At 41.8% G+C, this 12,074-nt stretch overlaps 1 protein-coding gene across 1 annotated transcript in view; it reads left to right on the top strand.

The window, feature by feature from the left end:
- Window positions 1-12,074, top strand: part of TAPT1 (transmembrane anterior posterior transformation 1) — a 59,643-nt gene that overhangs the window by 17,860 nt on the left and 29,709 nt on the right. Inside the window, exon 3 of the mRNA XM_032494427.1 lies at window positions 6,331-6,449. Within this exon, the coding sequence (XP_032350318.1) occupies window positions 6,331-6,449 (119 nt within the window). The remainder of the gene's footprint in view (window positions 1-6,330; window positions 6,450-12,074) is intronic.

The following is a 12,074-nucleotide window of genomic DNA, read 5'->3' as shown; positions in this document are numbered from 1 at the left end:
GGGCAGGGCCGGTTTGGCGGCAGCACCAGCAGCCCCCTTCAGAAGTGGGGCCTGGGGGTGAGCGGGGAGTGGCCCAGCGCTGGCCTTGCTCCCTTGTGGGCATGTAGGACCCGTCAGATAGTTCTGGCGCAGCCAGCTGAAGACTTCCGGCCTCCACCCCGCTCCCTGATCTATGTAGGAGAGTGTGTGATCTTGGCACTGTGGTGCTTTGTTCATCTTTCTGAATCAAGTGACTTATTTCTGTCACATTAGCTTTGGAAACAGCCTTAAATCTCTCTTCCTCTCTCTCCCTTGTGCCACATCAGGCCCTGTGATCTCTCACTCAGACTAGTGTTCTCCTCCTTAACTGTCGTCTGTGCTGACACTCAGCCAGCCGCGGTGCTGCTCGTCAGCCCCTAGAACAGGAGACCCCAGCCTGGAGGGTGTTTGATCACAGCCCGCAACAGCTCCCCAAGCCCGCCGCGGCTGCTAGGACCTCTCAGACGTGCTGTCGGGTCCCCAGGGCACACCAGCCTCGTGCATCGCAGACCTCTGTGTCCTTGCAAAAGGCCAGGGAGTGGCCTCGGCCTCCAGGGTCGTTGTGAGGTTGAATAAGTTAATGTGGGTCAAGTGCTTAGGGTGTAACAGTGTTCAACATGGATTAAAAATAAGAGAAGTAAGAGAAATCTCAAGACCTCTCCATGCACATAGTCTTTCTACAAATTAAAATCTTCAATTTATGTATTTACCTCCAAGGAAACAGATTCCTCGTGTTAAATATGTCAGGTGTAGGTTGATTATTACGAAGCTTTTTATCAAAACGGCTTTGTTTCCCGCGGTTATGTATGTTTCTGTGACCTTGCTTATGGTGAAGGTACCTGGCTTACGGTAATCCCTTTGTCTCCCGTCCCCTAGGGTAGAGACTTCCCTGGGGTGTGAATTTTTGAATTCAGGTGAATAAAAATTATTTTGTTATAGAGCTGACCTTGAAGAAGTAATTGCTTTCAGAATCAAGCATTTGTAAACTTCCTTATTAGTAACTCATTTGCCTTGACATTCTTCTAACGATGGCTCCCCGCATGTGGGTTTGTTGAGAACTTCTAGAACCCAGGATGAGGATTTGTGCTCCTGAGTGATTGACTGAAGGGACCGCTGACCCCCGCGGCCTCCCGCTCACACTGCTCCTGCGCACGCTCTTGTCTTTGCCATGCTGTTCCTCCTTGCTGTGCCTGGCAGCATCTAGTGCCCGCCCTGTCTCCTCCTGGCAGATCTTTGCCAGCGCTGTTCCTCCCTTCCCCAGGCACACTCCCCAGTGCCCACCCTCGTGCTTAGCCTTCTGGCCCTTACTTTGGGGTCTATGTCCCGTGCACTAGATTTGAACTCCCGGGGGAAGGTGTCCTTCTTAATGACCTTGTACCCCGTGTGGAGTTAGCATGACGAGTGAAGCAGTAGACCCAGAGCCTTGTACGGAGGGGAACATGCTTCCCACTTGACCCCTGCTTCCCAGCTTCCACCCCAGAGCAGCCATGCTCGGCTGGCAGGCACTAGTTGTTGGTGATGGTGGTGGAGACGGATTCAGAGTTGCCAGGAGATACTTTGTGCAATTCAGAGAGACATAGCCTGGAATCACTATGGTACTTTAATTTTAGCCATACCACTTTATTCATTTTGACATTTCAAATGGCATTAAAAGGAAGGCAGGAGATTTTTGTCAAAAGGGGTAAACATTTTTTTAAAAGTTAGGAAACCTTGCTCCACTCTGCAGAAAGAGGCCAGCATTTTCATTTGTCTATGTCTTTTGAGGCTAGTAGTTTTCATTTGATTAAGAGTGATAGTAGTTGGTTCGAGATGAATGTGGTAAGAGCTGGTTGTGGAAATTTTCACTAGCGTGTGATGTTTTGTTGACCAACTGTTACAGAATTGTTGCCATTTTGTAGTTTTAACATTGAAGTTCAGATGTTAAAAACTTAGGTTAAATCTTTGTTTTTCTTTCTTTTTTTTTAATACATAAGGCTAAACCCACTGGCAAGGTTGAGGCTGATTGACAGTTGTCTTTAGTAGAAGTAGTGCTTCAGTTTCAAAGCCTTGTCTCCTGCAGACTGAAGTCCAACCCTGCCTCTGCTGCGCATGAGCTGGGCCAGCTCCTGAGTCTCACCGCAGAGTCGGGGCAGGGCGCGGTGAGGATGGACGGAAGCCCTGCACACAGCACCTGGCCAGCGCCTGGCTGTACTGCCCGGTACCTGTAAAAGGCTTCTGAAGCCCCTCCACACAAGGTCTCCCTGTAACAGTAGAGCGTACGATAAGCATGTGGTCAAGAGAAAGAAAGAGGGACAAATCAAAGACTGAGCTAGCTCTGGGAAGTTTTCACATAAGACCTTGTGTAGCATTTTTGTCTTTCATCCCTGGAAAAAATACACAGAATGGATAAGAGGTGAAGGCCAAAAACTCCAGTGTAGAATTTCTTCTTGAAGTACGTTGATTGTGCTTTGGTTTTCTGTGTTTTGTTATTCGTGTAACTGCCAGTTCAGAGAGATGACATACTCATTATAAAGCCTTCTCCCGTGAAGGTGAGACGCAGGTGAAGTAAGATGCCATGTTCTACTGGATGGGGAAAGCGAGGTGAGGCTGGAGAGGCAGCACCCGAGCAGAGAGAAATGGGCAAATTGGACAAGAGTGTGGCAAGGATGTGCATGGCATGACTGTCATCTAACAGGACAGGTGTTCACCCGTGATTTAAGGAGGCATATTTCAAAAGCATCGTGCTTCTTTGATTTTAGTCACCACGTTGTATTAATTTTGAAATTTCTCGAAAGAGAAACAGAGAGTGTTATATATGAGGCTGATTTCATTACCTTATTGTCACATATTGTATATTTCAGGGAAACTCCCATTGGATGTTACTTAAGATTGCTTGAACACGTTATGGTTATTTGATCCAATTAAAAAGGAGGTAGTCCTTGCCTATTTTATCAAGATGCTGTACAAATTAACTGAAGTTGTGAGAGTATACATTATTTTGGTTACCAATGTATCCTCAAATCTTTTAATTTTATTGACTTATTTTCAAAGCCAGCTATAAATCTGTATATGTGAAATTTTAATGCCTCTTGTAAGTTTAAATGCGTTTTAAATCTGCATTTTTTATGACATTAGGCAAATTGGCAAAAGACTAGTTAGCACAGAGAAAATTTTGTTAACTCCTATGTTAACTCCTATGCTTGGTAAGAATAGGGAGTCAGATCTTTTTACTGTGCTCAGACTGTGTCAAGGAGAGCGTGTAGGGCCTTGGGTGGGGCAGGTGTGACTGCCAGTTCCTTTACTTGACCCACAGCCTCGGGCAAGCATTCAGCCTCCAGAGTCGAGGTTTCCTCCTGTGTCAGGCAGGGGTGATAATCACTAGCTCAAAAGCTATTGGGGGATTAATTAGTAAGCAGTCAGCACCGTGTACAGAACACAGGGGTCGTTCTTGGCGCGGCTGCTTCAGGCTCTGGGTGGCCAGGTGAATAAAACACGATGCCCTGGAGTGTGCAGCAGGGCACCAGGCTCACACTCAGCCCAGCACCGCTTTCTCTGCCTCCTTTGAGGATGAATGTTTTCAGGATTACATCTTGTTTACTTTTTTAAGGAAATTTTCTCATTTTCATTTGTAAACAATTTAAAAAGAAGGCTGTGCTTTGTGGAAAAGTGCAACATCTGAACAATAGGTACAGTAGTTGAGTCACTTTTTTATGTTTCTAACCCTACAAGGCATTTCTGCTGCTTTTCTTGTGTATGTTGTGTTCTCTCCTAGATGGATGCTGTCTTTCTGCCTAGTTGAAGTTTCTTTAGATCACAGCCACTTGCTTTTCTCCCATTTTAATGTCAAGCTCTAGTGTATTGACAGCTCCAGGTGGTCGCTCCATGGTCAGCATGCAGTGGGAGATTATTGTTTACCCACGGAGTTTGTGGGCTGGTTTAAAATGTGAGGGGAAGGCCCATTAGACTTCTGTTACTGCTGTTCACTATAAACCATAAACACTATTCATACAGATTCCTCTAAGCCTAAGAAAGGCAACTATATTCTTTAAGAGAAACGTCTATTCTTTCAGAGGAAATTTCAGTCTGCGCAGTCACTTTTCTCACCTGTGTTCCTGCTCAGGCTTCCTCCCCCTGGAAAGCTGCCTTCCCTTCCTCCACCCTCTCCACTGCCCAGCCCACCCTCTGCACATGTCAGTAGCCCTCATCTCAAATGTCATTAAGAATTCCCTCTTCTTTGGAGCTTTTTCCAAATCTCCCCAAGTTGGGTTGGCCATTCCCTCCCTGTGGCTCCCCTGTTCCTTGTAGCCTAGTTCTGTCACAGCAGCAGCCAGCTCTGCCTGGACCTCCTTTATCTACATGCTGGTGTCTTTTTTTGTGAAAAGCCGAAGAAGCTTGCTGAGGGCAGGAACCCCGTCCTGGTGTCCTGCCTGGCTTGTGCCCGCCCGGCCGAGCATGTCACTTGACCCATATTAACAGCTTAGCAGATGCTGGATGAATGGACGGTGCGTTCATCCCCAGTGTGAGGCTATGGGAGAGACAGCCGCTTCTTCTCCTTCCCAGCGTGCTGTCTGCTTGTGCACACACACCACGTGCCTTCTGGGGCGTCAGGTGTCTGCGTTTCCTGCCTTTGGGGTACAACTAGCAGTCCCCCAGTGAACGGGGAGAGGATTCCTGGTGACAGGAGAGGAATAAGGACAGACCACTAGTTTTAGGTGGCCCGTGCTCAGTCTTCTACGACACTCCCCTGTGCAGAACAAGGAGACAGATACAGGACTGTGACTGTGCTGAGGACAGAGACAGGGCAACTGGACTGACCATCTGTTAAGAAGCCCAGCGCGCCGCGCACACTTGTGTGTGTAAAGATGCATACATACACATATGTGTGTATGTGTGTGTGTGTGTGTGTGTGTGTGTGTATTGTTTTCTTTGAGACATCTTGCAAAAAATTAATAAAATGTGCCCTTTCTTTTAAAGGCGTGTTGTTAGTTGGCTACGGCTGTTGTAACAAAATACCTCAGACTGTGTCTTAAAGGACAGAAGTTTGTGTTCTCACAGTTCTAATGTCTGGAAGTCCAAGGTCAAAGTGTCAGCAGGATTGGTTTCTTCGGAGGCCTCTCCTTGGCTTGCAGACGGCCGTCTTTTCTCATGTCTTTGTGTGTGTCTTCCCTCTGCGCACGTTTGTGCCCTCTTCTTAGAAGCATACCAGTCATGCTGGATTAGTGCCCACCCTCATCACCTCATTTTAACTTAATTACCTCTTGTCTTCAAATACACTCACGTTTGGAGGTGCTGTGGGTTAGGCCTTCAGCATATGAATTTGTGGAGATGCAATTCTGCGAGTAACAGTGTGGATTTTAACTACTTAGTGTACTTCTGTAGGGCAGTGTATTAACTGAGATTCCGTGGAGTGTTATGTGTGAGGGCACACATACCATACCATGTTTGTGTGTCAGACTAGAGAAAGTCACCATCCTTGAAACAGAGTTTGGTAGTCTGGGTGTGGCTTCTTCTCTAAACCATCAAAAGACTCTGTCTTCCTCCTGTGAGATCTAGACCTAAATCTAACAGGTAAAAATGGATAGTCACAGAAAAATAGGGAGGATGTGCGAGTACACACAAAAGAGGGAGAGATGCAGACATCAGTGGCTACTCCTCCAGTTAAGCATAATGCCTTCTGGAACTATATTCAGTATCTTGTAATGACCAATAATGAAAATACATATACATACAACTGAATGACTTCACGGTATACCTGAAACTACCACAATATTGTAAATCAACTATACTTCAGTTTTAAGGAAAAAGAATAATGCCTTCCGAGTACAGCAAGTTTGAGTATATATGAAATTGTGTCCAAATGCATGATCACTTTACATATTTTTAACATAAACGGTACTTTAAGTCAGTATATTTACAATCTTTCTCATCCATGAAGTACTCTGATAAACAGGAAACAACAAAATTATGAAGCATAAAGTTAGTTTCAAAGTTTCATCTGGAAGGTTCTCTGTCAGAGAGCGCAAGCTTGAGGAAGTACTCACAAAGCCGCGTCTGACGTTTCGCAGCTGTGCTCAGTTGAGTAATGGACCTGTGTAGGTGGTAAACTCTGGAAGAAGAACTACAAAGTTGCATTTTGAAAAAGGATTTCTTCATTAAAATATGTCACATATACACGAGGAGAACTATTAACTTGTTATTCTCATAGTTATGAGAAATGAATTTCCTACAAAGTTTAGAAATTCCTTGATTGTTTGAAATTTTCATCTACAGTATTTTAAAGGATATTTATTTTATCTTTGTTTTTTTGTATTCTTCTCTCCTTTTAAAATCCAGCTCATGGTGTTTGGGATCTTCCTGTGCCTGGATGCATTTCTGTACGTGTTCACTCTGCTTCCTTTAAGAGTTTTCCTGGCACTGTTCAGGCTCTTCACGCTGCCTTGCTCTGGCTTAAGGTAAGTTTCAGATCATGAACTATTTCAAATGTCTAGATTATTTTTACTGCTTGTAGTTAAAATAAATAATCACTTGGATAGATTTTTTTAGAATGGGGATAATTCATAAAGTTGCATTCACACTTTGGCCCTTACTGTATAAACTAATGCTTTTGTCTTTTTAGTGAATATTATATATTTCTGCTTTTTATATGCACATTTTTCTTTCCAAATGGTTTTGAACCAGAACTTTGCTCCGGCCAGTGACCTAATGTTAGCAATGCAGGAGCCTGTGTGGAAGAGTAGGAAGGACCCAGCACTGGGTCAAGGACCTCATTACCACTCTGCCACCTCACCCAGTGCCTTTATTTTCTTGGCATCTCTCGGCCTCCTGGGCATTATCTGTAAAGTGAAGGCTTTTGTTCTGGTCTGAGAGACGAGGGCGAGTGGCATCAGAATCTCCCAGGGAGCTCTTAGCTGCAGGGTTTCTCCTCCATCTCACTTGACAGTCACTGCGCGCGTGGCCTAGCGAGCCTTAGTTACTGCTTACAGGTGAGACGCCCTCTGATTTGTGAGAGGGGCAAACTCTGGAAGACCATCGTCCTGCTGGGAAGGATCACCAGCCTGGTCAAGCGCTGATTAGCTGGTGAGCTGTGGGCAACTGCCTAACTTCTCCAAGCCTGTGTCTCCGTCAGTAGAAAGGGGATGTTGAGAACCAGTATCTTTTACCACAAAGACTGAGGTGTAAAAAGAATACTCAGTGTAGTGCCTGGTGCAGTAGACAGGAACAAATACTATTTCCTTCCTTCTCTACCAAAAGTAGACACAGGAAGATGAAAATGTAAAACTAACGTGACTCTTCATGCTTTGTTGATCTTGAGGTTAGAAATTTGGAGTTGACAGTTTTTCCTCTGTGTTGTTATGTCAACGTACGTCCGCTCGGGGTGGTCACTCCCTGTAACGTTGCTGCAGAGCTCTCGCTCCAGCTGCCCAAGGGAGGTGTCTAGCATGCATCACGGTTCTAAATACATTTCATTCTGAAAAAGTTTTAAAATACTGAAATGGACAATAATACGTGAAACTTTATTTAACTATAAAGTAGGTGATTCAGCCATGGTATATAAAATATATAATTAATAACATGATAAAGGATAACTTAAAAATTATTAGTCAATATACAGAACTATATGTTGAAATTTTTTAAAGACTAAAGTCATGGAAGATTCTCTTTTAATGTAGTAAATGAACATATACTTAATATTTAGTAAGCTCTGATTAACACATGCATTCATTTTTAAAATGAGCCTTAGTTTTAATAAGAAAGATATCCTTCTAGTATAAATTGGAAGAATTTATTTATTGATCATGATGATCATATTGTGGTAAGAGGAAAACTTCTTTGCAAGATTGCATGGAGTAAAACAATGATAAGAATAAGATCACATCATTGTTTTATGTGATACTTTATGTTCTGTAATCTTATTGTCCTTCCAGAATGAGAGAATTATGTTACGTATTTTATTAATTACATGTTAATCAAATGGGAGAATCTTTTTTAGGAATTCACCATCAACTTTAAGAAATTCAGGTACACACTTTATGCCTTTGGGAGAATTTTTAAGAAGGCTTTGTTCATAGCAGCACACCTTTTTTAAAGACATTTGGAGCATGGCACTTCAATGTTAACAAAGCCTAACCTCGTATTCTGTCACTGTTCCTTTATCATCATTGGGAGCCCAATAAAATCGTGGCTATTTTAAGAAGAGCAGGAAAGAAGTCTAGTAAGACATTACTAAACATAAATCTTCACGTGCAATTGCGTGACAAGGATGGACACCCGGAAAATTGGGTAAAGCCAGGTGCAAGTACCTGACATAAGACAGCTCGTGCTGTGTGGAGATGCTCACGTCTGCACTATGAGTGAGATTACTTTTTAGCTGTTGTTTGGTCAACAGTGTGAGGCAGATCACGTTCTAGCCTGTCTTGGCACAAGTAGCCTTTAAAGACAGAGCATGTTCTAATGACTGTTGGCATGATGAGCTAGAACATTAGGAGGATGTGTACCCTAGAAACACCCTTCCGGGGGGGCTCCTTGGGTGTGTTAGTGGACGTTCGCTGGCTGAGGGATTTGAAATGTTCCCAAGGACCTCTTATTTTAGGTCCTTATCTGAAGAGCAATCTTGTTGCACAGGCATCTAAGCTGTGTCTCTTGTCACTTGGGGGAGCAAGACACCAAAGTAACATTAGAGCAGTCTTTGTTCTGAGAACACAGAGGTGATGCAGCGCTGGGAAGCCGGTGCCCGCTACTCGCATTCGCTGGAGTGCGTGGTTGGTGGTCCCTGAGCCAGCCATTTCTAGGTATTTTAAGATTTTTTAAAGCATATAAAGTAAAGATGATAACTTTTGTGGATCACTTTAAAATATTTTTCAATCTAAATTAATCTGAGTAACATTTTAAAACAGAATTCAAATACATTCTATTTTCAAGGTTTTAGGGCTTAACTGACACCAGAGGGCAGCCTGTTAACACTGATACCTGTGGAAACAGTTCTTGCTGTTTCTGCAGTTTGGATCAACTGAAAAATTACATTTTATGCCATCACTAATAAATACATGATAATGTAAAACGTAACATGCAGTTAAAATTTTTATTATAACAGAATTTCAGCACTTTTAAATGCTCGATGTGAGTACAGATATAGACTATTAAGATACTGCCTTCCTGTCTAATGCCTAAAGTATAATTTATCAGAAGTGCTTTCTACTTACAGCAATGTGAGCTGCAGTTTGTATTTTCTTTGAGCAATTTATAAAACAATGTATTTTTGAGCATTATTTTTTTAAAGCACTAAACTTGAAATATTTGAAACTTGAAATGCAATGTGAAAAATTATATTAGCAATTATATTAGCAAAGCTGTTGTTCATATTAAGTTTAAGACCTTTCAAATATTTTTAGGAATATAAACAAAATTATTAATCAGCCAAATTTTGCCTTCTTATAGCTTTTCTTCCAACATTGTCTGCTTCCATGAAAGCTTGTTTGATTTGTCTTGCCTGTGGCTGTACCACGTTCCATCTTTTTCAGCAAAAGCAAGAAGTGCTCTTTCCTCCAGTCTGACTTTACTTTTTCAAAGGGATAAGACGGAATTAAAGAGACCAGCAAAGAAGTTGGTTGTATTCTTTTATCTGTTTTCTTTTTCTCACACTCCTGGATTTTAGTCTTCTTGCTGTTTTTGTTTTTTTTTAAAGTTACTATCTTCCTAGTTCCTTAGTTCTTTGAAAGTATTCCCCAAAAGGGGGAAAAAAGAGATATTTGTCCAAGTAACCGAGATGCTGACTTGGAAACAGGAGCTGTTTGCGGTCTCCAGTGCGGTGGTGTCAGCGTCGTGCCGGCAGCAGAGCGCTGTTAGCGCCCTCCTTCCAGAAATGAGATTAGCGTTCCCACCTCCGCTACTTGCACAGTTAGATCTGGTACAGCATTTGCAAGAGGCTTCTGAAAGCTGACAGTCTCCCAGATTTTCTGCTTTAGAATTGATTCTTTAAACCTATTTCCAAATCTTTCGCAGACTTGCCATGGTGTTTGGTTTTGGCTTTGGGGTTTAAAGTGCTGACAGCCAAGTAGCCTCGCTGCCTTTCATTAAGGCTGAGGACCAGAGCGGTTCTGCCACCTCTCAAGGAAACCCAGCCTTCATTGTGATTGGCTCCACTGGTGAGCATTTTGCCAACTTTTGACTCTGTTAAAATATTCTTCATTTTGAAATGTTGGCAGGGTGATTTTCTTGCCTCTGTAGTTGTATATGTGTTGTCTGCAAAGGATGCACTGTTTCCATAAAAAGTTTATACCTGTCCTTAGTAATATCAAGAACATTTAAGTGAAAGCTATTGCTAATGAATTAACAATCTTGAAAAATCCTTGCCGCCAAATATTTTGCTTAGACCAAAATAAATAAAGAAATACATCCAGATTCTTTAAAAGCTGTTTCATTAAAGTACTTCTTCCCTCTTTCCCCAATAGGGTAGTATAATTTGGAAAAACATTTGAGAAACTTACTGAATTAGGATAATTTTTTTAATGAGGAGGACATGGAAATCAGAATTGAAATTTGATTCATTATATGAGGTCTCTGTTTCTTGGGAGAATGAAAGTATTTTGTTTTTTAGAAAAATAGAATGCTCTCTATTATGCTAAAGAGGTATCCAACATCTTTTTTTCCAAAATTATAGAATAAATAAGTAATAACCAACTGTACGTGTGGTTTTAATTTACCTGGCATTTCTGTGAATCCTTTTTCCTCCTCAAACCTGCGACTTCGTTTTGTGTTTCAGATTTTTCATATTTGAGTTAAAAATTGAGGGAGATTGTAGAGAAAAATGATACTATCTAGTGCCAAGAACAGATAGTTTTGAAAACTTTGCTAAAATATTTTAGACAGTAATAGTGTAGAGTAGGTTTAAGTAAGAAATGCTGGCATATTTTTCTTTTGCTATTAGAGTAAATAAAATATGTGCAAGGAAATTTTATGGATCTCATGCCATGGTTTTAGGCATAACTCTTACTTGAGGCTTAAAGTACTTTTTTGTTTTTAAGAGGCAATGATGTCTTTCTTTTGAGAATTTACCCTTAGAAAGCTCTTATCTCCCTGAAGAATGATGAATTTCAAATGCTTGAGTTTCTTAACCCATTGGGTTTTCCTCCGTATGCCTTACCTCCTTCAAGGTAGTTCTACCTAAAATTAACTTCACATACATAAACACACACATATACATATACAGTAGATTTTTCCCTTTTTAGACATAAGCCTTAATTTTGGCCTGAGTGACCAGTGCCACCCCCTGTCGCACGTGTAGGGAGAGCTCTTGATAGCTTTCTCTGGGGAAACGAGCATGGCTGTTATTTCCTCTTACCAGGGCTGATCTGTGTGGCTGAGTTGTAGGGAGCAGTACATTGATTAGAGAGTCTTCATAACCTCAGGTTGTGTCGTCCCCCGTCTCCTCACCGGGACGCTCTAAGCAGCGTGGCAACATGACAACCTTCTCTCTCTCTTTCTCTCTCGTGAATCAGACGGAGGGAGGAGCACTTTCACTTCCTTTATAGGATGGAATGTGGTGTCACAGGGACTCCTCGTGGTGAGTAAACCCTGACTTTTCCTTCTATACTCTTGGCCAAATTGACATCAGTACAAACGTATATTAATCATGATGAAAAAAAATCAGCAGATACAGCCATTTGGGGATGGACACATACTGAAGCAATGTGGTTCCCCATTCTTACTTGGTCATAACATTACTTTGTCCACATTTGGTCAGGATTTGAGCATGATCTCACCTAACAGAAAAATCACTTGATAAAATGATCTTTAATTCTATGCATCAGTCTAGATTTGACAGCAAATAGGTCATTTCCAATGCCCCATCACTCACCTTCAATATAAGCAGTTTTTATTTTGCATCATTCCAAGCACCAAATACAGCTTTATAAAACCAGTACTTCTTCTGATAGTTTGAAATTATTGTAAAGCCGAAAGAATACTTTAATCATTCCATTTAAGCATTTGTAACTATTTTCTACTGTATGTCACAGAAACTTAAGACTTAAAAATTTCAGTTTTCTAATTAAGGAAAACATCTTCATCTCAATACTTTA

Source organism: Camelus ferus, chromosome 2, assembly GCF_009834535.1.
Source record: "Camelus ferus isolate YT-003-E chromosome 2, BCGSAC_Cfer_1.0, whole genome shotgun sequence".
Classification (NCBI taxonomy): domain Eukaryota; kingdom Metazoa; phylum Chordata; class Mammalia; order Artiodactyla; family Camelidae; genus Camelus; species Camelus ferus.
This window is presented reverse-complemented; position numbering and strand designations above follow the sequence as displayed.